This window comes from Lutra lutra, chromosome 1, assembly GCF_902655055.1.
Source record: "Lutra lutra chromosome 1, mLutLut1.2, whole genome shotgun sequence".
Lineage (NCBI taxonomy): Eukaryota > Metazoa > Chordata > Mammalia > Carnivora > Mustelidae > Lutra > Lutra lutra.
The window spans coordinates 130,459,775-130,486,009 of record NC_062278.1 but is presented as its reverse complement, the minus strand read 5'-3'; the positions used below and the strand labels follow the sequence as shown (position 1 = coordinate 130,486,009).

Sequence of the window (26,235 nt, the reverse complement as noted above, 5' to 3'; positions counted from 1 at the left end):
GGAATATTGGAAGGAAAGCATAAAGCACTTCTAAGCCCAAGAATTGCTTCTAAATGCCTGGCATCAATGTCCACGTGAGAGTTGGAAAAATTGTAGGGAGGCCTCGGTCCCAAGCCCCACTCTGCTGGACTTTGCTACCAGTAGAATCACCACACATGAGTACTGTTGACTCAGCTTACTCGGGGACACTTCTGTGAGTCTACACACTGACACTATGATTCTTTTGATGACACATAGCAAGAGTGTCATTTTAAAAACGTTTCATGTAATAAGGAAAGGATTAGTCTTCATAAAAAGTGTTTTATGCTTGTCAGGGGAATCTCTCAGTGGCTGGCCATTTGCACTTTGGATCAAAGCAGTACAGAATACAATTGGCCACATCAAATTCAGTTTTCTGTGAATGTCATTTGCTAAACTGGAATTTATTTTAAAACTTGAGTAGACCTTAAAGAATGTATTTTAAAATTATACCTCATGCAAAGATGTAGAAGGTGGCAAAAAAAAAAAAACATGGAATGATAATCGTACTTGATTTTTTAAACATTGTAATTTAGGTAGGGTCAATGCTCCTTGTCTGGTAAGCTACTTTAGCTACCACTTCTTTATTTTTCCTGGGGCGAAACAAAAGTAGTTTTGTTTAGTAAGTTAAAGTGATTTGGTTTCCTAGCTAAGGAAAACACTGTATGTATATATAGATACCTAAGTTGTTTATTTTGTTAGAAACCCATTAAAGAAATTCCCACGTGTGTGATTATGAGAATATTTAGTCACTCTGAAACTGTTTAAACTTATTCCTGTAGCTTGGTTTTAATCTCAGGGGCATTACTACCATTACTTAATACCTTAAAAAGAAATTAAAGGGATTGAATGGATAGGTTCCATGGTAAGGATGTGAAGATTACAGTTTTGGCCTGGGGACATAAAAGAAATTTAGAATTGTAGCTGTCTGGTCAATTTACTGCTTCATTGATTGGGTTGCTGAAAGTTGATTAAGTTTCTAGAAGTAAAGTGCTTTTACCAAATGCTAGTAATGGGACTCTATCCCATAGAGTTCTTCTGTGAAATCGTGTTGGTCTTTAACACATTCATAATCTACTTTGATCTAAGAGTTAGAAAATAGAGCTTTTTTTTTTTTTTTTTTGATATTTTAATTTTTTTATTTTTTCAGCATAACAGTATTCATTATTTTTGCACCACACCCAGTGCTCCATGCAATCCGTGCCCTCTACAATACCCACCACCTGGTGCCCCCAACCTCCCACCCCCCACCCCTTCAAAATTCTCAGATCGTTTTTCAGAGTCCATAGTCTCTCATGGTTCACCTAGAAAATAGAGCTTTAAGTTTTTGTCATTCTTATTCATTTGAAAATTCCAGGCCTAGAAGCCACGCTATGGTATGAACAAGTGCTACTCAAACGACACTGAGATGGAAAGCTTTCACCAGATTGTGAATCAGTATATTGCATCCTCCACTTCATAGAAAGTTTTGCTGCATAAAAAAATGCCAGCTGCACTAAACAGTGTGTTTGGTGATGTCATTGCTTCACATTCTGCCTCAAGCTCCTTATCTTGCGCTGGATTGCTGTAGTGATCAGCTCCAGCCTATGTGCAGATCATGCTTGCAGGAGCACTAGCATAAACAGTTCATTTTGTAAGTGAATGCTTTAGCTGTTTTCTAATTACATTGTTGGGCTTGGCCATTTCTGCTGGTGATAACTCCTAATGCCATGCAGAGCAGGCTGACCTGATGAAATCAGTGAGGAACTTGGGAGTCCTAACTCTCTCTCTTTTCTGCTGATTGGCCTTGGACAAATAGTCTAACCTCTCTGAGCCTGTTTCATCATGTGTAAAATTGGGATATAGTGTTTATGTCCCAGGTTGGTTGTGAAGAGTGAGTTACTATTTAAGAAAGCTCTCGGAAAACTCAGTTGTATCTCAAACGATCTGTTATTTCACCTCTTTCTTCTCTCATCCATACTGGCAGTTTCAAACCTTAGCTCCTATTTCTCTGCCCAATGCCATTCCTCACTCTCAGCATTCAACCTCTTTTTCTCCTTTTTTCTTTAAGAAATTTCAATATTGGTGAGTGCCCCTTATGAACTGGATCTTGGTACAGAAATAAAATTAAGCAATCTTATCTTCTCATTTAATACTTATGCTTTCCACTTGTAGTAAATAAAAAGAAAAATGGTTCTGTAAGGCTGGTAAGAAAAACCAGTAATCATCTGCCCGCCCCTCAGAAAGTGGGATTCTGGCTTCTCTGAAGCAGTCATTTCAATGCCTTTAGTTCTTTCTTTTGGTATTTTCCCCATGTTTCTAAGTGGCATTCAATACTGATTTTTCCTCTTCTTCTTCTTCTTCTTCTTCTTCCTCTTTTTTGGAGCTTGCCGTTCTCAAATAAGGATAAACTATTCTCTAGGTTAGCTGGATAGCTGTCATTTTGGCAACTCCCTTCACCATTATTCTGAAGTTTTTCCTGCTTTTCTCCTTTTTCTCTCTTTGGATTCTGTCATCTTTGTTTATTTCTCCATTTTGGTAGAACATACTTTTGAGACCTTACATGTATAAAATATCATTATTCTCTTTTTACATCTGATTGAAAGTTTGATTGGATATAGAATTCTGCTTTCAAAGTAAATTTATTCAGGATGTTTTCAGTTAAATATGAATCTTTCAGACTTTAACATCCGGTAAGGACAGGCTAGTTATTTTGGGCCAGCCCACCCACTGAGGCCAACTACATAAACTAAATTAAAGGGAAAAAAAAGTCTGCTTGAAATAGAGTGCTAAACAAGCTAGTGAAGAACCAGGCCGAGATCTCTGCTGGCTAGAGGTTGAGGGAGGAGCCTAGGGCTTGGGACAGTTGAAACTAGAGAAGGAGCTCAGAGGATAGAGACTAAATGGGGTTTTTGATAACTTCAAGGCGCTAAGAGAATAAATAATTTGGTGTCCAAGGCAGCTCTGACTCCTCCTCACTTTGGATTGGGACCCCAAAAGGCAGCACCCTAGGAGGGAGGATGGGCTGGATATAAAACAAGCCCTCTTGAGATCACCACTCAGTCACAGTCATTTAAATTTCTGAAATTAGTTTAAGGTGATCTTAGAGTGCCACTGTCCCTAAGCATCTCCTAAGTGCTAAGGCTTCCGGGAACCTGGAAAAAGTAAGCTTAAATTTTCTCCAAAGGGGGGAAAACACCATTCTGGGGTTTAAATTGTTTCCTCAAATAATTTTGCAAATACACACTTGGTACCCACTCAGAAAGTAACCCCTGACACAGAAAGACAAGCGACAAAAATGCAAAAAGGCAGAAGCAACAGAAGATAGAAACAGGCCCATGGCAAATCTAGATACTGGCATTACCATGCTCCAACTTTGCAATAGCTATGTTCACTGTGGTCTAGAAGATAAAAGATAAGATTGAGCACTTAAAGAAAGAGTGGAAAATAAAAAAAAAGTAAAATGAATGGAAATTATAATATTGAAAAATAAAGTGACTGAAATTAAGGCCTTAAGGATTAAAAGATAATTAGTGAACTTGAAGATAGGTCAGAAGAAAATGTTTAGTATAAAGCATGGACAAAGATGGAAAATATAGAGGAAAGATAAGAGAAAGAAAATTCAGTGAGAAGGTATAATATGAGGGTTTTTGGAATCCCTGAAGGAGAAAAAAAATGCAACTGGACAGAAGCAATATTTGAAGATAAATTAACTAAGATTTTGCCAAAAGTGAAGAAGGCCATGTATTTAAGAAGTCCGAGAATCTCAAGCAAGATAAATAAAAAGAAATATTTACCTAGGTTGAAAACTAAAAAACATAGAGGAAATCTGAAAAACAATCAAGAAAAAAAAACATTATTTAAGAAGAAAAAAGATTATCTACAAACAGCTCCAAACAGCTGACTTGTCTGCTAAAACAGTGAAAGCCAGAAGACAATAGAATGATCCTTACAAGGAAATGACTTTTCCCCCCTGCCAAACCAAAAATATATACCCAGAGTAAAGATAAAACAATTACATTTTCAGATTAATAAAATTGAGAATCTGTCATTGACAGACCCACTCCAAGGAAATACTAAATATTCTTCAGGCAGAAGGAAAGTGATCTCAGATTGATGCTCCAGAGATAAAGGAAGAAATGAAAGGCAACAGTAAATATTTGGGTAAATCTGAGTGAATATTGACTGGATATAAAATAGCAAAGCATTTTTAGTTTAACATATATGTAGAATTATAATGGCATTTAAGTCTGGTTGGGGGATAAATGGAATAGAAGTATTTCTTTAGTTCTTGAGTTGCTTGGGAATTGGTAAAAATGACTAATTAATGTTAGATTTATTAAGTTGCAAACCCATGTTTTAATCTCAAGAGAACTGTTTAAAGTATATACTGATACGTTAGTAGAGTACATATTTTATAATCTAATAAAGGGAGAAAAATGAAATGATAAGTTGCCATTTCCAAAGAGGCCAGAAAGATGAGAAAACTGGATCATAGAGCTCAGTAGGTACACATTGCACTTAATAAGATGAGAGATTTAAATCCAGATGGGAGGTTCCCTGCTCTCTGAAAGTGCGCCTGATACCACTTTGCTCTTACGAAAGACTTATATCAGTACCTGTTTTCGCTAGCTGACAGAAACCTGAAGAGAATTTCTACTTTCATGAAATGATCACTGCTTCTTTGCTATAGCCATTTTGACTTACAAAAGGTTTCACAGGAACACTCTATTTTCAGATAATGGGGGAAACCTTGTAGGTCCTTTAAATGTAATTGCATACAGTGGCCTCATTAAAAGATGAAAATTGTCTAACTGGGTAAAAATAAAGTCAATTATTTGGTGTTTATAAATATACAGCAAAATTGAATTGTTCTTGTAAGAATTTTGTTTCTGGTTTTTTATTTTTTAAATTTTTTATATTTATTTTATTTTATTTATTTTTTTTAAAGATTTTATTTATTTATTTGACAGAGATCACAAGTAGGCAGAGAGGCAGGCAGAGAGAGAGGGGAAGCAGGCTCCCCGCTTAGCAGAGAACCTGATGCGGGACTCGATCCCAGGACTCTGGGATCATGACCTGAGCTGAAGGCAGAGGCTTAACCCACTGAGCCACCCAGGCGCCCCATGTTTCTGGTTTTTTAAACTAAGATAAAACATATTAGTTTCAGGTGTACAATGTAATGATTCAGCATTTGTATATATTGTGAAGTGATCACCACAGTAAGTCTAGTTATCCTCTGTCACCCTATGTACTTACAAAATTTTTGTGGGTGTGTTGAGAACTTTTATTGCTCCAAAGATTTAGATGCCTCTATTTTCTCCTTTATTGGTATTGCTTATTAGAATATGAGTGCTAAGGCATTTGGTGATTGATATTTGTATTTTATTTTAAATTAATACATACAATATTATATTAGTTTCAGGTATACAACATAGTGATTTGATATTTATATACTTGATGAAATGCTCACCAAAACTGTAGTTACCATCTGTCACCAAAGTTATTATAGTATTATATAATTATGTAACATAATATATAATATTAAAGTTATTATAGTATTATTGACTATATTCTCTCTGTAGTACTTTTTGTCCTTGAGAGTTATTTATTTTATAATTGAAAGTTAGTAGCTCTTAATTCCCTTCATCTGTTTTGCCCATCCTCCTGCCTTCCTCACTTCTGGCAACTACCAGCTCTCTGTATTTATGAATCTGTTTCTGTTTTGTTTTGTTCGCTTGTTTTGTTTTTTAGATTCCACATATAGGTGAATGATGAGAAATTTTAAGATCTGTTTCTTGTTTGTTTTGTTTTGAAATTGCCATTCTATATTGTGATTATTTTCTAGTATTCCCCATTTTCCCTCTCCCTCCTCACCTATTAATAGATGAAATTCTAACCAGTTATGGAGAGACATGGAGAGAGACTGATGGGTATTGATGGAGGTGAGGGCTGGTCATGAACCAGCTGTGGCTGGTATTAAACTATTGAAGAATGGTTTAGGATAGCGTCCTTACTCTGGTTGGTGGAACTGATTTCTCTGAAGAGAGGTAAATGATAAAGTTTCTAGGCTCCTGGTATCTTTCCACCTGACATTACTATTCTGTTCTTTAATTTATATATTTTTTTCTTGAAGCCTCACTGATTTTTATTCAGTATTCTTAGTTTCCAATGTTATTATAACTTTGTATATCTAATTTTTTATGAGTTTTTTTTAAATAAAAATTGTTAGGGAGAATAAATCAAACAGCAAGTTTCCATTTAAACCTAGAGATTTTAGAAAGTTGATTAAATAATTAGATGTTTGACTTCCTAAGGAGTGGGGTATTACCATATACCATTGAAAACTTGTTTTTATGGATAAGTACAAGGGTTATTTCCATTTTTTGTGTTTCAGGGGTATTGTTTCAATAAATTTCAGTAATGAAAAATACTACTACCTTTTTGCTTCTAGGTTGGAATGTTGCGTCAACAGTTAGAGGAACAAGAAAAAGTCAAACAAGAGATGGCCATGGACTATAAGCAGGAGTTAAAGAAACTACATGAAGAAGTGAGATTTTAATTCTGTTATGTGTTGTATAACTCTTTCTCTTTAACCACTAGAATTTTGTCAGTGTGCCCGTTTCTGCTTGATAAAGTAGGAAGTATATAATCCATGGGAGACACAGGGGTAGAAATCTATTTCTCTGTTCTGTGAATCCAGGCAAAAGAATCTTATCAAATTATATGTTTGGTACTATCTAAACAGAGATTCTAAACTGTGTTTATCAGTTGAGTACCTGAAAGAAATAAAGCTGTTTTTATATAATACTATGAAATACTGATACCAATATTGATATCAGTATTGAAATCATGGTATTTTAGTTTTTTTTTTAAGATTTTATTTATTTACTTGACAGAGATCACAAGTAGGCAGAGATGCAGGCGAGAGGTGAGGGGGAAGCAGGTTCCCTCCTGAGTAGAGAGCCCGATGCGGGGCTTGATCCCAGGACCCTGGGACCATGACCTGAGCTGGAGGCAGAGGCTTTAACCCACTGAGCCACCCAGGTGCCCCGATATTTTAATTTTTGAGTTAAATCAGTTACTAGATTTTAAGTGATGGAGAATCCAATGTATTCAGAAGTATTTTGGGATAAATAAGGAAAGTAAGAAAATTCTAGCAATTTAATATTATTCCTCAGATTGGGAGAAAACACTGCTTTTATTTTTATTTAATTCCAAAATACTCCTGTCCTGCTTATTGAATATCAGTGTTCCACAGGAGAATGGCTCAAGAACCACAGGGGAGGAATTTTTATTTGCTGCTTTTATCATGGGTGTGGTTTATGGGGTCCTTAAGTGCAAGGCTATTGTAATAAAAGCTAAAGTTTTGTTTAAAGAGTATTTTTCCGGGGTGCCTGGGTGGCTCAGTGGGTTAAAGCCTCTGCCTTCGGCTCAGGTCATGATCTCAGAGTCCTGGGATCGAGCCCCGCATCGGGCTCTCTGCTCAGCAGGGAGCCTGCTTCCTCCTCTCTCTCTGCCTGCCTCTCTGCCTGCTTGTGATCTCTCTCTGTCAAATAAATAAATAAAATCTTTAAAAAAAAAAAAATAAAAAAAAAATAAAGAGTATTTTTCCCTCAGTTTTTTTCTTCAATGCAGTATCTTTCTCTTCTAGTGTTTATTTTTTATATGCAGGTTTGAATTGTTTTGTATTTAATTTGCAAATCTAACACGCTCAGTCTATTTTCAATAGTACTGTTTAGCACTGCTCTTGCTTTCATGATACCAATTTGTTCCACCACCACTGTTTACAAATTCTTAAATTTTAAGTCTAGAAATAACTGTGTCTACAGTTAGGCAGACTGAAGAGAAGCTATGAAAAACTACAGAAAAAGCATATAAGGGACTTCAGAGGAAATGCCAAAAATCACAGGGAAGATCGTTCTGAAATTGAGAGGTTAACTGGAAAAATAGAGGTATGTTCATAGTAATAATTTCTTCATAGTGGTTGTCAGCCTTCCTGTAGGAAGGTGCTTTTTCTAATAGTCCTAGTTCTGAAGCCGATTTTCTACCATCTCCAGGACTGCTGTGGAGCTATTTCAGAGGTACATCCTGTCATCTGGTCCCTTGGGGCTGATGGGGTTACTAGCTAGCTATCTGTAGTTCTCACTAGGGCAGTACCACCCTTTGAGAGCATTTGGAAATGTATGGAGACATTGCTTTGGTTGTTCAAATGACTGGGAGTGAAACTGGTGTTGAGGAGACAGGAACTAGGGGCACTAAACCAGGGAATGCCCAGGACCATTCCATACAGGAAGAGTTATCGTACCCAGAATACCAATATTGAGAAGTATTGACCACCAATTCCTAGCAGTCTTCCGTGGCCAGTGTCCTTGTCTTACTTATTGCCCAACAGATTTGGGGCTGAGTAAATGTTGAAAGTACATGGCTTTTTGTACAGAGTACTGTGCATATCAGATTGTTTATCCTCAGTTCCCATTTAGATATAGTACGCCCTTTACCCCCTCCTTGCTGACTTTGTTTTTATTAAGACTAAGTAACTCTGCAGTTAGTGTGTATGTCGATTCCCAAACAATGTAAGGGAGGCGGCAAGTTAACACTGCCAAAGGTAGGTGAAGCAACAGCGCAGGGCTGTCACACTTTTCCCTTTCATCTGCCACTCCCCTCCTCTGTCCGTGCCATTGGTTCTCCAATGTCCCTAAGAATCCCCGAGGTCCTCTTTAGGCTGTCAGAGATTCTGCTCCAGTGTTATTACGTGAGATCTAGGAATCTGCATTTTATCCACCTCCCCTGGCTGATTGTAATTTGAGGAACATTGCTCAGCATCTCTCTGTGATTGCTTACAATTTGTCAGAGTGACCTTTCACCCACAGAAATGCAATTATTACTACTTAGAATCATAATTTCTTTAATATTCTTTTACATCTTAATTTTTTTAATTCTTTTTTTTTTTTTTTAAGATTTTATTTATTTATTTGACAGACAGAGATCATGAGTAGACAGAGAGGCAAGCAGAGAGAGAGGGGGAAGCAGGCTCCTTGCTGAGCAGAGAGCCCGATGTGGGGCCCGATCCCAGGACTCTGAGATCATGACCTGAGCCGAAGGCAGAGGCTTAACCCACTGAGCCACCCAGGTGCCCCTACATCTTAATGTTTTTATGCATTTGAAGAGCTTAGAATCAGAGGGCTGTGCAGATACTGCTTCCTTTCCAGCCATCTTTAGTGACACCTGGGTTTTTTTTCTCCCAAACGCCTTATCTTCCTCTTGCTGCTCATTACCATTCTCCTTTATTTCTACCTCAAAACCGCATCTTTGATTTTCATGTCACAGGCCGGTACCCCCAACCAGTATATGTACAACCAAAGTAGTCATCTTCTGATCCCTGAGTTTCTTCCTGGCCCAGAGGTTTCTGTGCCCAGGGCGTTGTCACTCTCTTCAGTGTTACACTTGTCATAATTCTTGAGGATTTCAGTATCTATAGGGATGATGCTTATAATATTTGGCTCTTTGAATTTCTTGGTGTTCTTTCCTCCATCCACATCTTGATCTCCTTCTTGTCTCATCCATCCATTCCCACTGCCATTCCATGGGTGTCAGTCATTACCAAACTTACAAACTTCCTGGAATCACATTTTTAATCATCTAATTCTTTAAATACCATCCTTCTCGTTTCAGTTCATGCCCTCTATTCTCAATAATCTCTTGGCTGTCAATAATCACTTGACCCCATCCCCAAGTGATTGAATTCTGCTACCTTTTCACTGCTCGATAGCTACCCCATGTCCTCACATGTCAGTCCTTACATGGCTTAAATTCCGTGGTTACATTCCTTACATTCCCCTTCAGCTCTTGTGTCCATTTCTTCCCTCATGATATTTGCTTGGCAAAACCATTAATCTACTTAAGTCCAGCTTTGTGCCTGCTCTCTACTTGCTATGTTTGGCAGAACATGGCTGGAGAAAAACATAATCATGCCCACTGGCCTCATTTTAAATTCATGTTCATCTACCTCAAAGAGTTCCTAATGCTTCCCAGAATCATACTACATTTCCCCTCACTCTGCTACTTTCCATAATGACTATTTTATACTTTCTCTTTTCTCAAACTTTTAGTACTTTTTCCCACATTCTCAGCATTGGGTGATGATCTTGCTTTCCATTTACTTGAGAAAATGGAAGCAATAAGAAGAGAATTTTCACAAACTTCCAACACTATCTGCCCCCCTGTTTGCATCTGTGTCCATATGCTCTGCCTTCCTGCTAGTGGAACTGACCATACTCTTCCTCGGCCCCTACCCGAGACCTGGCTCCAGCCATTCTTTTCTTTTGTGCTTCCTCCCTTCCTTTCTACTGAATGTTTTCTGCCACCATCCAGTTTTCTCCTCTGTTAAATATCCTCTCTTCACCTCTCTCTTCCTCTGGATGCTGCCCCATTTTTCCCTTTCATTTTATAACTAAACTACTTTAGGCACGTATACCTGTCTCCAGTTTGTTTTTGCCCATTTTTTTGCATCCACTCAGTAAGGCTTTTGCCCTGTCACTCTCTGGAAGCTATTTATGTGGAGGTCACCAATGAGTTCCACCTTAAAACACTTTCTTGATTTGACTTAGAGAACAGTCACGCTTTCCTGGGCTTTCTCCTACCTTGTTAGCTACTTCTTCTCAATCTCTTTTGCTATCCACCCTTTTAACATTGGAATACCCTAGGGGTTATATCATTGGACCTTTTCTTTTTTGTATCTGTGCTCACTCCCTTAGTGATATCATTCACTCTCTTATTTTTAGGACTGTATGTATGTTGATAATCCCCACATTTATGTATCCAGTCTTGACTTGTCCTTTTTGCTACAGAGTAATTTCCAACTGCCTGGTTCAGCTGTTCCACAGCTCTACCTTGATGTCTAAAGCTGTGTCAGACTTGACACATCCAAAATAAACTTCCTGGTTTCCTCTTCCCCATCCCCCAACACCATTCCTGTTTAATGGCAACTCCATTCCTCAACTTCTCAAGCCGAAAGCCTTAGAGTGACCCTTGACTTCTCTTTTCTCCACACAGCAGCCACCATGATTCTGTTGTAAGTTAAAGCATGTCCTCTCCTTTACAAAAACCTTCCAGTACTATCTCTTAAAAGCCAAATTTATCCTGATGACCTATATAGTCTCGCTCCTTGTTAACTGACCTTTCTTTACCTGCTTTTCCCTTACTCCATTTGAACCACACCAGCCTCCTTACTTACCCTTAAACATACCACGATGCTTCCACTTCAAGCCTTTGTACTTGCCTTTCCCTTCCCAGAATAGTGTAATCTCATCCCCATCTCCCTGGAAGTTTACTTAAATGCCATCCCCATTTAAAATTGCAGCCTCCAACTCTGAGCACTCTGTGCTCCATTTTCTGCAAAACAGGTATGATCATCTAATGTCTTATACACTGAATGTGTTGTCTATTGTCAGTTGAGTTGGGCTTGACTTTTTGTGTGTTTTGTTAACTTTTGTAGGCCTACCACTTAGAATAGTTCCTGGCATACATAGGAGAATGGATGAATGAGTGACTCTCAGAAAGCTGGTTAACAGTGATTATCCCAAACTCACTTCTGACTGCTGGAGTTGAGAATCCCGGAGAACAGTGATATAGAAATCCCTTTGATTTGTCCCATTTTCATAAATATTGGGCTCATTTTCTTATCAACAGGAAGTGATCTGTGATTAATTTTGACTGTTTGGCTTTCGGTTACAAATATCTTTATGTCTTTTAGAATTCAGTACAGATATCCCCTTGTTATTGAAGTTTTTGCAGTTCTGTTGAGATAGTAAAAATTTGGATATCAAAGGGTATTACATTATCTGAGTCTATTTTGTTCCTGAATTTCAGATACTAGAAGTAAGAATTGGGCTACCCATGTGAAAATTTATTTGATCTGTTCAGTTTCTGGGTTTGATATCAAGAATTTGGGTAGTGGTATCTCCCCATAATCATATTTTGAGATTTTAGTTCTCTTAAGATCAGTTTTCTGTAAAATCACTAAAAATGATAACAACCTTTAGGTGGCAGCAAATCTATGAAAATCATCACAACCTAGGATTTAGCATCTATGTTTCATACCCTTCACCATTAGGGTGTTAAATTTAGAAAGACAGATAATCTAGAGGCATAGAATGTCAGGAATTCAGTATTGCTCCACAGTTCTATCAGTTAAGTGAGTAATGGGGCTCCTGCTGGGGAGAAAGGTGCATGTGTGCCCAGGGAGGAAGGGGAAAATTAAAGTAAAATTGAATCAGGGAAGCAGGGACAGCAAGGGGAAGCACTTACAAGTTAAGTACCTTAATTGCCTCTTCAGGAATTTCGTCAGAAATCACTGGACTGGGAGAAGCAACGCTTAATTTATCAGCAACAGGTGTCTTCTCTGGAGGCACAGAGGAAGGCTTTGGCTGAACAATCAGAGATAATTCAGGTAGGTTTAAGCCATTTTAAAATAATGAGAGGCTGAGAAGTCTTGATGGCTTTGGCACTAGCTTAATGTGGTCCGTGTTTGCTCACTCATGTCCACACTCATGTCCATGCATGTCTTCATGCCACACACTCTTTTGTTTTCTCGCTCCTCCCTCATGCTTTCTCTTGCCCTCTCTGTCTTGCATTCTCCTGCTCACTCCACGCTCACACTCATGTCATTTTCTCCTGATCTTGGTCTTCCCTTTTTCTCCCCTTCTGTCCCTCCCCATCTCTCTCTTTCTACCTTGGTTCTTTCTCTCTCTTTCTACTTCTTTGGGTCTCTGGCTTACTAGTCTGGGTGTTTCTGGCTTTTGCCTTGGCTCCATTTCCGCGTCGTGCTCCATCTCTGCTAACTGGGGGACCTTGGCCGAAATGCCTCAGTTGGGGAGCTTCAGCCCGGCTGCTTGGGCCTACAGGTACCAAGAGACTGACACTGTATTGATTTGCGTACTAACCAAAAGCAGTATCTTTGTGACAACAGAAACATGTTCTAGAACTCTAGTAAAAATCTTTTTTTTTTTTTTTTTTAATTTTTTTATTTTTTTCAGCATAACAGTATTTATTATTTTTGCACCACACCCAGTGCTCCATGCAATCCGTGCCCTCTACAATACCCACCACCTGGTGCCCCCAACCTCCCACCCCCCACCCCTTCAAAATTCTCAGATCGTTTTTCAGAGTCGATAGTCTCTCATGGTTTACCTCCCCTTCCAATTTCCCTCAACTCCCTTCTCCTCTCCATCTCCTCTTGTCCTCCATGCTATAAAAATCTTTTTTTAAATAAAGAACTAGTGACTTAAGCAGACCCAAAGAATAGCTATCTAATTTAGGGATATTTCTTCCTAGAACATACACTGTTTTTTTTCAATTAAAAACCAAGAACACAAAAGGAAATGAATATAGAGGGGAATAAATATTTGTGACCATCTGTTGTGTGCTAGACACACTCTTAATGCCTCTTTTAGATTGCAGTTATCTAGAATATGTGGTTCTATGTTGTCTGTTTAATATCATGGTAATCTGTTAAGGTTATCTCAGTTTTATAGAATGAGGGAATTACTGGATAAGTTAAAAGAACTGAAGAGAAGCTTAAAAAAAATTTTTTTTAAACAATCTGCATTATTTGCGCTTTAACTCTCGGTAATGTTTTGGCTTGTAATCATTCCCCTGAAATATCAGCTGGCCAATTAATTCCCGTGAATGGCTCTGTGACTCCACTCAGGATGGGAGGAGGGGCCCACAGCAACCTCAAGGAAGAAAATTATTTACTAGGCTGCTGCAAGCTAAGCAGTCAGAGTGGGCCAATAAAATCCTGGCTGTCTAGACCACAGTTTTTTTTGACCTGAATGCTAAAGCGCTGTGCAAACATAAATAGCTCTAAGGCACTGTTATATTCTAATTGTAGCTTTCAGTTTGGAAAAAAAAAGAAAATCAAGTCCTGCTTTTTAGTTCTCAATTACTCATCTGTGGAGTATGCTTATTATTGATTGCAAATCCTTTTTTCAAATTACTATTGTGATTACTCTGCATAATTAAACTTCATTGTTAGTAAAAGTGAGATTTTTATTTACCATAATTTAGGGAGACCAGAATAAGAAGCCTTTAAAAAGCCAATATTTGTTTTCCCTGCTAAGGGTATTTGAATCATTCTCCTGGTAGTTTGTTTAAAACTACTTTCCCTGCTTAACTCGAAAAATATTACTATAATATATTTCTCTCCCCCCCTTAGCAAACTAAACAAAATTAAATCTTTCTGTGATTCAGTATGTGGCAATGCTGTATGACCATCATTTAAAAAAACAAAACAAAACAGAACTTTTAAATTTCTGGATAGTTGTTACCCAGCATTAATAGTTACTATCATTTTGCTAGTTTTTTTTTTTTTTAAATTGTGGTAGAAAACATTAAAATTTACCATCTTGGGGTGTCTGGGTGGCTCAGTGGGTTGAAGCCTCTGCCTTCAGCTTGGGTCATGATCCCAGGGTCTTGGGATCGAGCCCCGCCGGCGGGCTCTCTGCTCAGCAGGGAGCCTGCTTCCTCCTCTCTCTGCCTGCTTCTCTGCCTACTTGTGATCTCTGTCTGTCAAATAAATAAATAAAATCTTTTTAAAAAAAATTTACCATCTTAACCATTTTATTTAAAAAATTTTTTTTTATGATTTTATTTATTTATTTGACAGAGATCACAAGTAGGCAGGGAGGCAGTCAGAGAGAGGGGGGCAAAAAGGTTCTCTGCTGAGCAGAGAGCCCTGTGTGGGGCTCGATCCCGGGACCCTGAGATCATGACCTGAACTGAAAGCAGAGGCTTAACCCACTGAACCACCCAGGCGCCCCCTCTTAACCATTTAGTATAGTAATGTTAACTCCATGCATGTTGTTGTGTAACAGAGCTCCAGGACTTGTTTTACTTGTAAAAGTAAGACTGTACCGATTGACAACAGCTCATTTTGCCAGTCTTGTTTCATCCTTCCACACTTTTTACCTTTGGATGGAATATTACAAAGCAAATCACAGAAATTGTCATGTTTCCCAACAGATAAGGACCTTAAAAATTATAATATACCTGTATTACATTAACAGAATAATTTATTAACATAATTTAATATTCAGTCTGTTCAGACTTCCCCAGTTGTCTGAAATGATATCTTTGTACAGTTGGATATTCAAATTGGAATCCAGTCAAGGTTGACATGTTACATTTTAGTGATATGTGAGTCACCATTGAACAGTCAAGCAAGAAAATCTGGGAGGATGGATAAGTGGAGATCAGCATCCACACTTCCCCCAGTTTTTAAAAATTTTATATAAACTTTATTCTTACATATTTTTTAACATCTGGAAGTGGAGTTCCCAATAACTTCTCAATCTTTGAGTCCTATGTTTGCTCAGGTTCTTTTCATCAGCTATTAAAATTATTGAATACATGTTCATTTTGGAAAAAACGAGAAAATGTCAGTGAGACAAGAATTAAATAAAATCACCCATAATTCCATAATTTAGAGATCTCTCATGATTAACATTTTGGTGTAAATTTTGTCCAACTTTTTTTATGTTTCTATGCAGTGCACGTTGCAGTCATGTACATTTACTAGAAAAACACAGTTGTGTGTTAGGGGGGTAATATGTATGTTTGGTTTTTAGATTCCATGATAGATGAAATCATACAGTGTTTGTCTTTCTCTGACCTGTTTCACTGAGTATAATGTCTTCTAGGTCCATCGGTGTTGTCACAAGTGGCAAGATTTCATTCTTTTTTAATGCCAGTAATATTCCATTCTAATAGAATACAAATACACACCAACACGCATTCCCCACATCTTCTTTAGCCATTTGTCTATTAATGGACACTTGGGTCGTTTCCATATCTTGGCTAGTTTAAGCAGTGAGGTAGTGAACATAGCGATGTGGTTATCTCTTTGAGTTGGTATTTTTGTGTTCTTCAGATAAATACCCAGAAGTGGGGTTACTGCATCATATGGTATTTCTTTCTTTTTTTTTTTTTTAAAGATTTATTTATTTATTTGACAGAGAGAGATCACAAGTAGACGGAGAGGCAGGCAGAGAGAGAGAGAGAGGGAAGCAGGCTTCTTGCTGAGCAGAGAGCCCGATGCGGGACTCGATCCCAGGACCCTGAGATCATGACCTGAGCCGAAGGCAGCGGCTTAACCCACTGAGCCACCCAGGCGCCCCTCATATGGTATTTCTAATTTTGATTTTTTTGAGGAGGTGCCAGACTGTTTTCTATAGTGGCTGCACCAATTCACAGTCCCACCAACACTGTATAAGATCTCCCTTTTCTTCACATCCTCACCAATACTCGCTATTTTGTCTTTTTGATACTGGCCATTCTGACAGGTCTGAATGGTGATATGTCACTGTGGTTCTGATTTGCATGTCCCTGATGAGTGATGCTGAGCATCTTCTCATGTGTCCGTTGGTCATCTGGACGTCTCTGGAAAAATGTCTGTTTATGTCTTCTGCCCAATTTAAAATCAGATTTGGTTTTTTGATATTAAGTTGTGTAAGTTCTTTATATGTCTTGGATTTTAACCCCTTATCAGATGTATGACTTGAAAGTATCTTTTCCCATTCAGTAGATTGCCTTTTTGTTTTGTTTACAGTTTCTTTTATCATGCAAAACCTTTTTAGTCTGATGTAATTCCATTTGTTTATTTTAGCTTTTGTTGCCCTTGCCACAGGATACTGGTCCCAAAAAATATTGCTGTGACTGTTGTCAGGGAACTTACTGCCTGTGTTTTTTTCTAGGAGTCTTAGGGTTTCAGTTCTTTTTTTTTTTTTTTTAAATTTATTTGACAGAGAGAGAGAGAGAGATCACAAGCAGGCAGAGAGGCAGGGGGAAGCAGGCTCCCCACCGAGCAGAGAGCTCAATCCCAGGACCCCAGGATCCCGACCAGAGCTTGAAGGCAGAGGCCCCACCCCCTGAGCCACCCAGGCGCCCCAGGGTTACAGTTCTTATGTTCAACTCTTTAATCCATTTTGAATTTTGTATGTAGTATAAGATAGTGACCTGATATCATTCTTTTGCATGTAGCTGTCTAGTTTTCCCATCATTTATTGAAGAGACTCTCCCCGTTGTTTGTTCTTTCCTCCTTTGTTATGGGCTAATTGACGATATAAGTGTGGGCTTATTTCTGGTCTCTATTCTAGTCCATTAATATATGTGTCTGTTTTCATACCAGTACCATACTGTGTTAATTACTATAGCTTTGTGGGATAGTTTGAAATTAGGGGGCATGATACCTCCAGTTTTGTTCTTTCTCAGTATTGCTTTGGCTACTTAGGATCTTTTGTAGTTCCGCACAAACATTAGGATTCTTTGTTACAGTTCTGTGGAAAATGCCATTGATATTTTGATGGGGATTGCACTGAATTTGTAGATTGCTTTGGGTAGTATAGGCATTTTAACTATTAATTCTTCCAGTTCATGAGCATGGAATATCTTTCTATTTATTTGTGTTGTCTTCAGTTTCTTTCGTCAGTGTCTTACGGTTTTCAGTGTACAGATATTTCACCTCCTTGGTTAAATTTATTCCTAGGTGTTTTATTCTTTTTGATTCAAATGTAATGGCAATTATTTTGTAATTGCAATTTTCTGATAGCTCATTATTAGTGTACAGAAATACACTAATATGTTAGTATGTTAATTTTGTATTGTACAGCTTTACAGAATTCATTTATTCTAACAGCTTTTTCCGTAGTCTTTAAGGCTTTCTATATATAGTGTTATGCCATCTGCAAATTTTGATAGTTTTATTTTTTCTTTGCCAATATTGATGCCCTTTTATTTCTTTCCCTAGCCTAATTGCTGTGGCCAGGACTTCCAATACTATGTTGAATAAAAGTGGTGAGCGTGGGCATCCTTGCCTTATTTCTGATCTTGAGGAAAAGCTTTCAGCTTGTTGAGTATGAAGTTAGCTGTGGATTTGTCATTTATGGCCTCTATTGTGTTGAGTTGTGTTCCCTCTATATCCACTTTGTTAAGAGTTTTTAATCGTAATGGATGACGAATTGTCAGATGCTTTTTCTGCTAGTGTGGAGGTGATCAAATGATTTTCATCTTTCATTTTGTGGTGTATCACATTGATTTGCAGATGTTGAACCATCCTTATACTACTGGAATAAATCCTACTTGATAATGACCCTTTTAATGTATTGTTGAATTCAGTTTGCTCATATTCTGTTGAGGATTTTTTATACCTATGTTCAGGGATATTAGCTTATAATTTTCTCTTTTTGTGGTGTCTTTGGTTTTGATACTTGGATAATGCTGGCCTCATAAGTTTGGAAGCTTTCCTTACTCTTCAGTATTTTAGAATAATTTGAGAAGGATAGGTACTAACTTTTTTTTTTTTAAAGATTTTATTTATTTATTTGACAGAAAGGTGGAGAGCACAGGTAGGCAGAACAGCAGGCAGAGAGAGAGGGAGAGGCAGGCTCTCTGCTGAACAGGGAGCCTGACGTGGGGTTCGATTCCAGGACCCTGGGATCATGACCTGAGCTGAAGGCAGAAGCTTAACTGACAATTACCCAGGTGCTCTGGTACTAACTCTTCTTTAAATGTTTTGTAGAATTCACCTGTAAAGCTGTCTGGTTCTAGACTTTTGTATTTTGGGAGTTTGAAAATTACTGATTCAGTTCATTACTTGTAATTGGTTGATTCACATTTTCTATTTCTGTGTGATTTAATCTTGGAAGGTTGTGTGTTTCTAAGAATTTATCCATTCTGAAGGTTTTCCAGTTTGTTGGCATGTAATTGTTTGTGGTAGCCTTTTATGGTCCTTTGTATTTCTGTGGTGTCGGTTGTAACTTCTCTTTATTTATTTGTTTCTTCTCTCTTTTGTTCTTATCTATCTGGCTAGAGATTTATCAGTTTTGTTTATCTTTTCCAAGGACCAGTTTTTAGTTTCATTGATCTTTTTTATTTTTTAAGCCTCTATTTTATTTATTTCCTCTAACCTTTATTATTTCTTCCTTCTACTAACTTCAGGCTTTGTTCTTCCTTTCCTGTTTCTTTTATGTGTAAAGTTAGACTGTTCATTTGAGATTTTTCTTGTTTCTTGATGTAGGCCTCTATCTTTATGAACTTCCCTCTTAGAACTACTTTTGCTGCATAGTGTTTCCATTTTCATTTATCTAAAGGTATTTTTTTCTTTTTGATTTTTTTGTTGACCACTTAGTTGTTTATAGCATGTTATGTAGTCTCCATGTTTGTGTTTTTTCCAGTTTTCTATTTATAATCAATTTCTCTTTTCATATTGTTGTGGTCAGAAAAGATGCTTGATATGATTTCCGTCTTACTGAATTTACTGTGGTTGGTTTTGTGGCCTAACATGTGATCTGTCCTGGAGAATTCCATTTACACTTGAGAAGAGTGTGTGTTTTGCAGTTTTTGGATGACATGTTTTGTTTCTATCTGTTAAATCCATCTGGTCTAATGTGTCATTTAAGGCCAGTGTTTCCTTATTGATTTTCTCTCTGGATGATCTATCATTGATGTAAATAACGTGTTAAAGTCCCCTACTCTTTAATATATTACTGTCAATTTCTCGTTTTATCCCACTTAGTATTTTTTTTTTTATTATTTAGGTATACTAAACACTTAATAATACAGTATTTTATTCAATTATCATGCTTAAATTTTTCCTTTTTAAATATGACAGATCAACAAATGTGTAGTCATAATGATGCATAGAAGTCCAGTCTACCATTAAATATACCATAATTAACATACTGAATCCCTTATTGTGATAGAACATTTAGTTTTTTACTTTTTTACTCTTGTAAAATAGTGCTTGGGTGAATGTCTTTGTCTAAACATCTGGGAGTATATGTCCATTTATATTCTTAGGAAATGACCCTAGAAGTGAAATTGCTGCACCAGTGTACTTGTAGATTCTTAAAGATTTTAATATATATTGGCAAAGTACTCTCCAAAATTATGTTGATCCAGACTTTCACCAGCAGTATTTGGAATTGTCCATTTTCTCACACTTTCCCAATATTGGGCACTAATATTTTTTTAAATTTCCCCTACTTTTAAGCTTGTCTTTGCCAGTCTGATAGGGGAAGAATATGATACATGATTATTACTTTTTTTTTTAAATTTTATTTATTTGAGAGAAAGAATGAGAGATCATGAACAGAGGGGAAGGGTAGAGGGAGAAGCAGACTCCCCATTGAGTGGGGAGCCCAATGTGGGACTCCCAGGACCCTGGGATCATGACCTGAGCCCAAGTCAGACACCTAACCAGCGAGCCACCCAGGTGCCCATGATTATTACTTTTAATGTGCATTTCTTTAATTATGAATAAGGTTGTGCATTTTTTTCATCTACTTGCAGACATCTCCATTTTTTGTAAATTGTTTGTGTCCTTTGCTCATTTTTCTTTTAGGAGATTTATATTTTACTATTTTGAAATAGCTCCTTCCTACATTAACTATATTATTAACCCTTTGTTGTTTTGTTGCAGTTCTGGGTGTTTCCTAGTTTACCTTAATTTTTGCCCAATAGTTTCAATGGAAATATGGTGGTTTTATAAACAATTATTTAGAATTGCTTAATTCTCTTCTAATTTTTTTCTGTAGAGTTTCTATCTTGATGTCGTAGTGTAAAGCTTTATCTAAGCCAAGATTTCTTCTGCTTTATAATTTCTTTTTTATATATTTGATCTGATCATTATTATTATACGGTATTTGATAAGCTAAATTTGTTTCTTTTCTACATGGTTATCCACATATTTTATTGACTGTTAGATTTTGAGAACTTGACAGAGTGATTCTAAAATTTTTATGGAAGAATAAATGAATGGTACTAAGCAGCATTTTCTAAAAGAGCGAGGGTGATGTTCTATCAAATATTAAAATGTATTGTATTAAAAAGAACAGTTCTTAAACAACGTGACATTATTAGATGCAATGATAGAATGATGGTTATATATGCATAGAGAAGGATCCGTTTAGTCACTAAAACGTAAGGCTATTTCTGTTTAGAAGGCAAGAAATCACGTGCTACTTTCCCTCTTGTCCATATAGAAATGTTGAAAGGAGATATTAAGGGAAATCTTTGAGAACATTAAAACATTTAAAAAATTAAAGTATTAAGCCAGCAGAGAGGATAAAATATTTAGCTGATAAATGTTATATGAGAAAAATAGAGGTTGCATTAAATATACATGTTTTCCTTTTTGAAATATTTAGATGAGCTGTGTATCATTCAAGTTAGTTTTTAAATCCACTTCTCAATTTTATATGTATATATATACATATGTATGTATATATATAATATATATATATTATTTTTAAAGCATCCTTTTCATGTTACAACCTATGAAGAAAAGATGATCCTAACTCAAATGTTAATCTGTTGTCTTGGTAGAAATATCAGAGTTAATTGAATTGGGTCAGACCTACTGTTGAAGTTTATGGTGACATAGACACAACAGTGATAAGAGGGTGTTACTGTGAGCCAGTCTCTTAATGGGCTCTTCAAGCTGCTACCTGTTGGAAATGCTGCAAGGCTGTAGCCTGCACTGACACGTTTGGAGTCAGCACTGATGGGGAGGTTGGTAAAGATGGATCCTGCCACGGTCATAGCTTCATTCTGGGATTCTTTGGAAGATAAAAAGCCCTTGTTTTTTCATATCACATTGTTCTCAGGAATCTCACTATCTGGGAAAGCCATTCCATTGAAGCACCAGGATTACAGTAAAGCCAGAGAAGGATTTGACCGCAGTCCCAGCCCCCAGCCCTTTCCCTACTCTCACACTTCCATTGCCCACCTTGGATTTTATTCCCATCTCCTTGACATAAATTGCCTCTTTAATTATTTCTTTACTTTTAATACCTCTTCTATGAGTTGTATCGTTGAGATAATTCCACCCATTCCAACAGAGTAGTTAGAATGCCACATGTTAGATTAATAAGAGGAAGTTCTACAGAGGGGCAGAAGGAAGTATAGAGGGAGAGATGTATGGGGATGGGTTCATATTTACATTTTAATGATAACTGTTATTGTGTTTGCATCTCTTTGGCTGTACCATAGGAATACTTAAGCGTTTCAATGGAAGTATACCTCCCTGCTAATATTTGAATAGTATAAATTGGATAATGAATTCTTTTAGAAGCATTATACGTTGTGTACTCTGTTACTTTATGTCTCAGTTTAAATTGAACATTAAAGGAATGCAGTATTATAATTGTAACTAGAGGCCTGTTGCCATTTTTGTCTTTTATGAAATTTTTTTTCTCCAAGAAAGGCAGGATTACATTTTTTTTTCTTTCAGATGGAGTTGGTATAGTATATTCTTGGTTATCCAAATACTCATAGTTTGAGGATTTTTAAACAATAAATATTCACAGTGTATAAAAAAGCATGATACATAACTGTATGATCTTAATTACATTAAAATGCTTACTTGTGTAGATACACACATGGGACCCAGAAGTCAAACTGTAAACTGCTTGTGATTATGGATGACTTTGTTCTTTGCTTCTTGTGTTTTTCAGTTTCCTCTTATGCATGTGTTAACTTTTAAAAAATAAATTTTTTGAAACCTATGAAAAAATAAGAAGTTCTGGTTTTGAGTTCAAAAAATTATTGGCAGTGGTTATTGCCAAAAAAGCTCAAAAATATATTAGCCTCAAGATTCCTCTAATGCCAGATATTTAAGAGAAATAATTGTTACTTTATAAGTAGTTTATATGGTTGTTTCTATTAGTCTTAGAAGAGGTATTTTGGAGATATTCTAGTGTAGTTCTGTTCAATAGAAATAAAATGAGAGTTATATGTAACTTAAAATTTTCTAGAAGTCACATTTAAAAAGTAAAAAAGAAAGAGGTAAAGATTTTGTTTATTTGAGAGAGAAAGAGAGAGATAGCAAGAGCAGAGTTAGGTGCAGAGGAAGAGAGAAAAGCAGATTCCCCAGTGGGGCTCAAACCCAGAATCCTGGGACCATGACTTGAGCTGAAGGCAGATGCCTAACCGACTGAGCCACCCAGGCGCCTGCTACTGCGGTGTTAAACACATAATGCTAGTGTTTTGTAATTACGTTTTGTCTTTCATCTCGAGTGTCCATTTGGGCAGAGGCTTTCTAGCTCTGTTCTGCCAAGGCCCAGGGCGGCTGTGCAGTTTAAGGTGGGGTCGGGAAGGTTCAGCAAGTTGGACTCCAGCCTCTCCTCCACACCCTCATCCAATCTCTTCAGTTATTTTTTCTGTATAAGTTTCTTTATAAGAGTTTCCCTTGGGGCAGAAAATGTATATATTGCATTTTTAAAAGTTTGGACACAGTTGCATGCTTGGCAGTTATTCTTGTGCACCTAAACCTATTTGATTTCTTTTTTTCAGACTGTTACAGGAATCTGGTAAGAAGTTTTTGGTTCTTTACACCAGAATCTTGATCCGTAATTTCTACAAACATTATTTGCCTGTTTCTTCACCTTTCTCCTTCCAGCATTCCTCTGCCTTATGGGCACTATTGAGCATCTACTTTATGTGATCACAGTATAAGATTTGGGTCCTGTACAGTTTACAGTAAAATCTTTAATCCATGGCAGATTGATTTCCTAGAGACATTTCCATTTAAATTGCTAAAAATAAAACTGGATACCTTTACCTTTTAAAAGTATTTACAGTAAGACAGTTTTACTTACACAGACGGTTCATGTCTGTCTTCAGTATTTAGATGAAGTACCTATCTGGATGCAGGATTAAAATTTGTGAACGCTAGAAAGTTGGAAACTAGAAACTAGGATAGCTGGGATACACAGCCTAGGAACTATCGAAGTCTGCTGGAACTTTACACTATAGGTCTGTGAGATAGTCACTAACCAGTTTTAATCAATGTACCTCAGTAGATAAATCATTGAAAGAAACTAAATTTTTTTGTAAAGAAACTAATTTGAGATACACTGTATTTGGTTAAGTCTTTTAGCTCAGGGATTGTCTAAATATTGATGATAGAACCAATCTTTCCTCTCCTCCATGCACCTTTTTTCTCAAGGAGCAAAATTCCTCAGTTCCCTCCACCCCAAATTTAAACATCTTGTGGTCATTTTGAATCGTCTGAATATGCATGTTTGTAATGTATCTGAAAATACAGAATAATTAACTACATGTAACATGTTCTGGGAAAGGAAAATTTGACCTGGAAAGTTAAGAAGTTTAGTGTTTAAGAAAAAAAAAAAACCAATTTATGAGCTTCCATAAGAAATAAAATAATACACTATAGTTCCTATATTTCCTGTGATATAAAGAGGAGAGGAATCCAGTTTTCCTATGTGATAACTCAGATGCAGTTAGACTTCTGCACTAGTGGGAGAATAATGCAGCTGTTCTTGTAGTAGGTGGGCAGCATCTCTTCTCCTGAGGAATCCCTTTACTTTCTCAGTTTTTTCTTACCGCTTCTCAAGGTAGTTATTATATGATTTCTTAAGATTTCATTATTTGAGAGCAGTTTTCTGTTTGCAACAACATGGAGAAGGAGGTACAGAGGTTTCCTGTGTGCTCCCATGCATGCATGGCCTCCTCAACATTCTCAACATCATTCACCAGAATGCTACCTTTGTTACTCGGGATGACCCTACACTGACACATGATAGTTTACTTTAGGGCTTCCTCTTGGTATTGTTTGCTCTGTATGAGTTTGTACAAATGTGTAATGACAATACCCATCATTGTAATAGCATACCAAGTATTTTCATGACCATAAAATTCCTCTGTGCTTTCCCTGTTCATCTTTCTCCTGCCCTGCATCCCCATAATATTTTTATTGTCTCTCTAGTTTTGCCTCTTCTATAATGTCATATAGTTGGAATCATACACTATATAGTTTTTACAGACGGGCTTCTTTCCCTATTAATGTGCATTTAAAGTTCCTCCGTGTCTTTTCATGTCTTGATAGCTCATGTTTTTAGCACTGAATGATATTCCATTGTTTGGATGTACCACAATTTATTTATCCACTCACTTACCGAAGGACATCTTGGTTGCTTCCAGGTTTTGGCAATTATGAATAAAACTGCTGTGAACATACATGTGCAGGTTTTTGTGAGAACATAATATTTTCAACTCCTTAGGGTAAATGGCAAGGAACACAATTGCTGGATCATATGGTAAGAATATATTAAATTTTGTAAGAGAACACCACATTGTCTTCCAAAACGTCTACAACATTTTGTATTCATACCAGCCATGTATGAGAGTTCTTGCTGCTCCACATCCTCACCAGCATTTGGTATCATCACTGTTCCAGATTTTGGTCATTCTGATAAATGCGTAATTATTGTATTAATTTGCATTTCCCTGGTGACATATGATGTAGATCATCTTTTCATATGTCTGTTTGCCATCTGTATATCTTTTTTGGTGAGATGTCTTTTCAGGTCTTTGGCCCATTTTTTATTTTATTTTATTTTTTTATTATTTTTTTTAAATTTGATTTATTTATTTGTCAGAGAGAGTGAGCACAGGCAGACAGAGTGGCAGGCAGAGGCAGAGGGAGAAGCAGGCTCCCCGCCGAGCAAGGAGCCCGACGCGGGACTCGATCCCAGGACGCCGGGATCATGACCTGAGCCGAAGGCAGCCGCTTAACCAACTGAGCCACCCAGGCATCCCCTTTGGCCCATTTTTTAATGGAGTTGTTTGTTTCCTTATTCTTAGGTTTTAATCTTGTTATATTTTGTATAATGGTCCTTTATCAGGTATGTCTTTTGCAAATATTTTCTCCCAGCCCCTGGCTTGTGTTGTTGTTCTCGATACTGTCTTTCAGGGAGTGGAAGTTTTTAATTTTAATCAAGTTCAGCTTATCAGTTATTTATTTCAGGGTTCATGTCTTTTGTGTTGTATCTAAAAAAGCATTCCTGGATGCCTGGGTGGCTCAGTGGGTTAAAGCCTCTGCCTTCAGCTCAGGTCATGATCCCAGGGTCCTGGGATCGAGCCCCACATCAGGCTCTCTGCTCAGCAGGGAGCCTGCTTCCTCCTCTATCTCTGCCTGCCTCTCTGCCTACTTGTGATCTTTGTCTGTCAAATAAATAAATAAAATCTTAAAAATAAAAAAGCATTCCTATACCCAAAGTTATCTAGGTTTTCTTCTATGCTATCTCCTAGGAGTTTATAGTTTTGCATTTTACATTTAGGTCTATGATCCATTTTGAGTTAATTTTTATGAAGCGTAGAAGGTCTTTATCTTGATTTATTTTTTTGCTTATGGTTGTCCAGTTGTTCCAGGACCAT

At 37.1% G+C, this 26,235-nt stretch overlaps 1 protein-coding gene across 13 annotated transcripts in view; it reads left to right on the top strand.

Moving 5' to 3' along the window:
• The window catches only part of CEP63 (centrosomal protein 63), a 57,972-nt gene that overhangs the window by 12,649 nt on the left and 19,088 nt on the right, over positions 1-26,235 (top strand). For 9 of the 13 annotated variants that reach the window (XM_047736456.1, XM_047736422.1, XM_047736465.1 and 6 more), the window contains 3 exons: positions 6,452-6,547; positions 7,830-7,952; positions 12,335-12,448. In XM_047736456.1, the coding sequence (XP_047592412.1) occupies positions 6,452-6,547; positions 7,830-7,952; positions 12,335-12,448 (333 nt within the window). The remainder of the gene's footprint in view (positions 1-6,451; positions 6,548-7,829; positions 7,953-12,334; positions 12,449-26,235) is intronic. The other 4 variants (XM_047736485.1, XM_047736437.1, XM_047736427.1 and 1 more) reach the window with 3 other exon arrangements.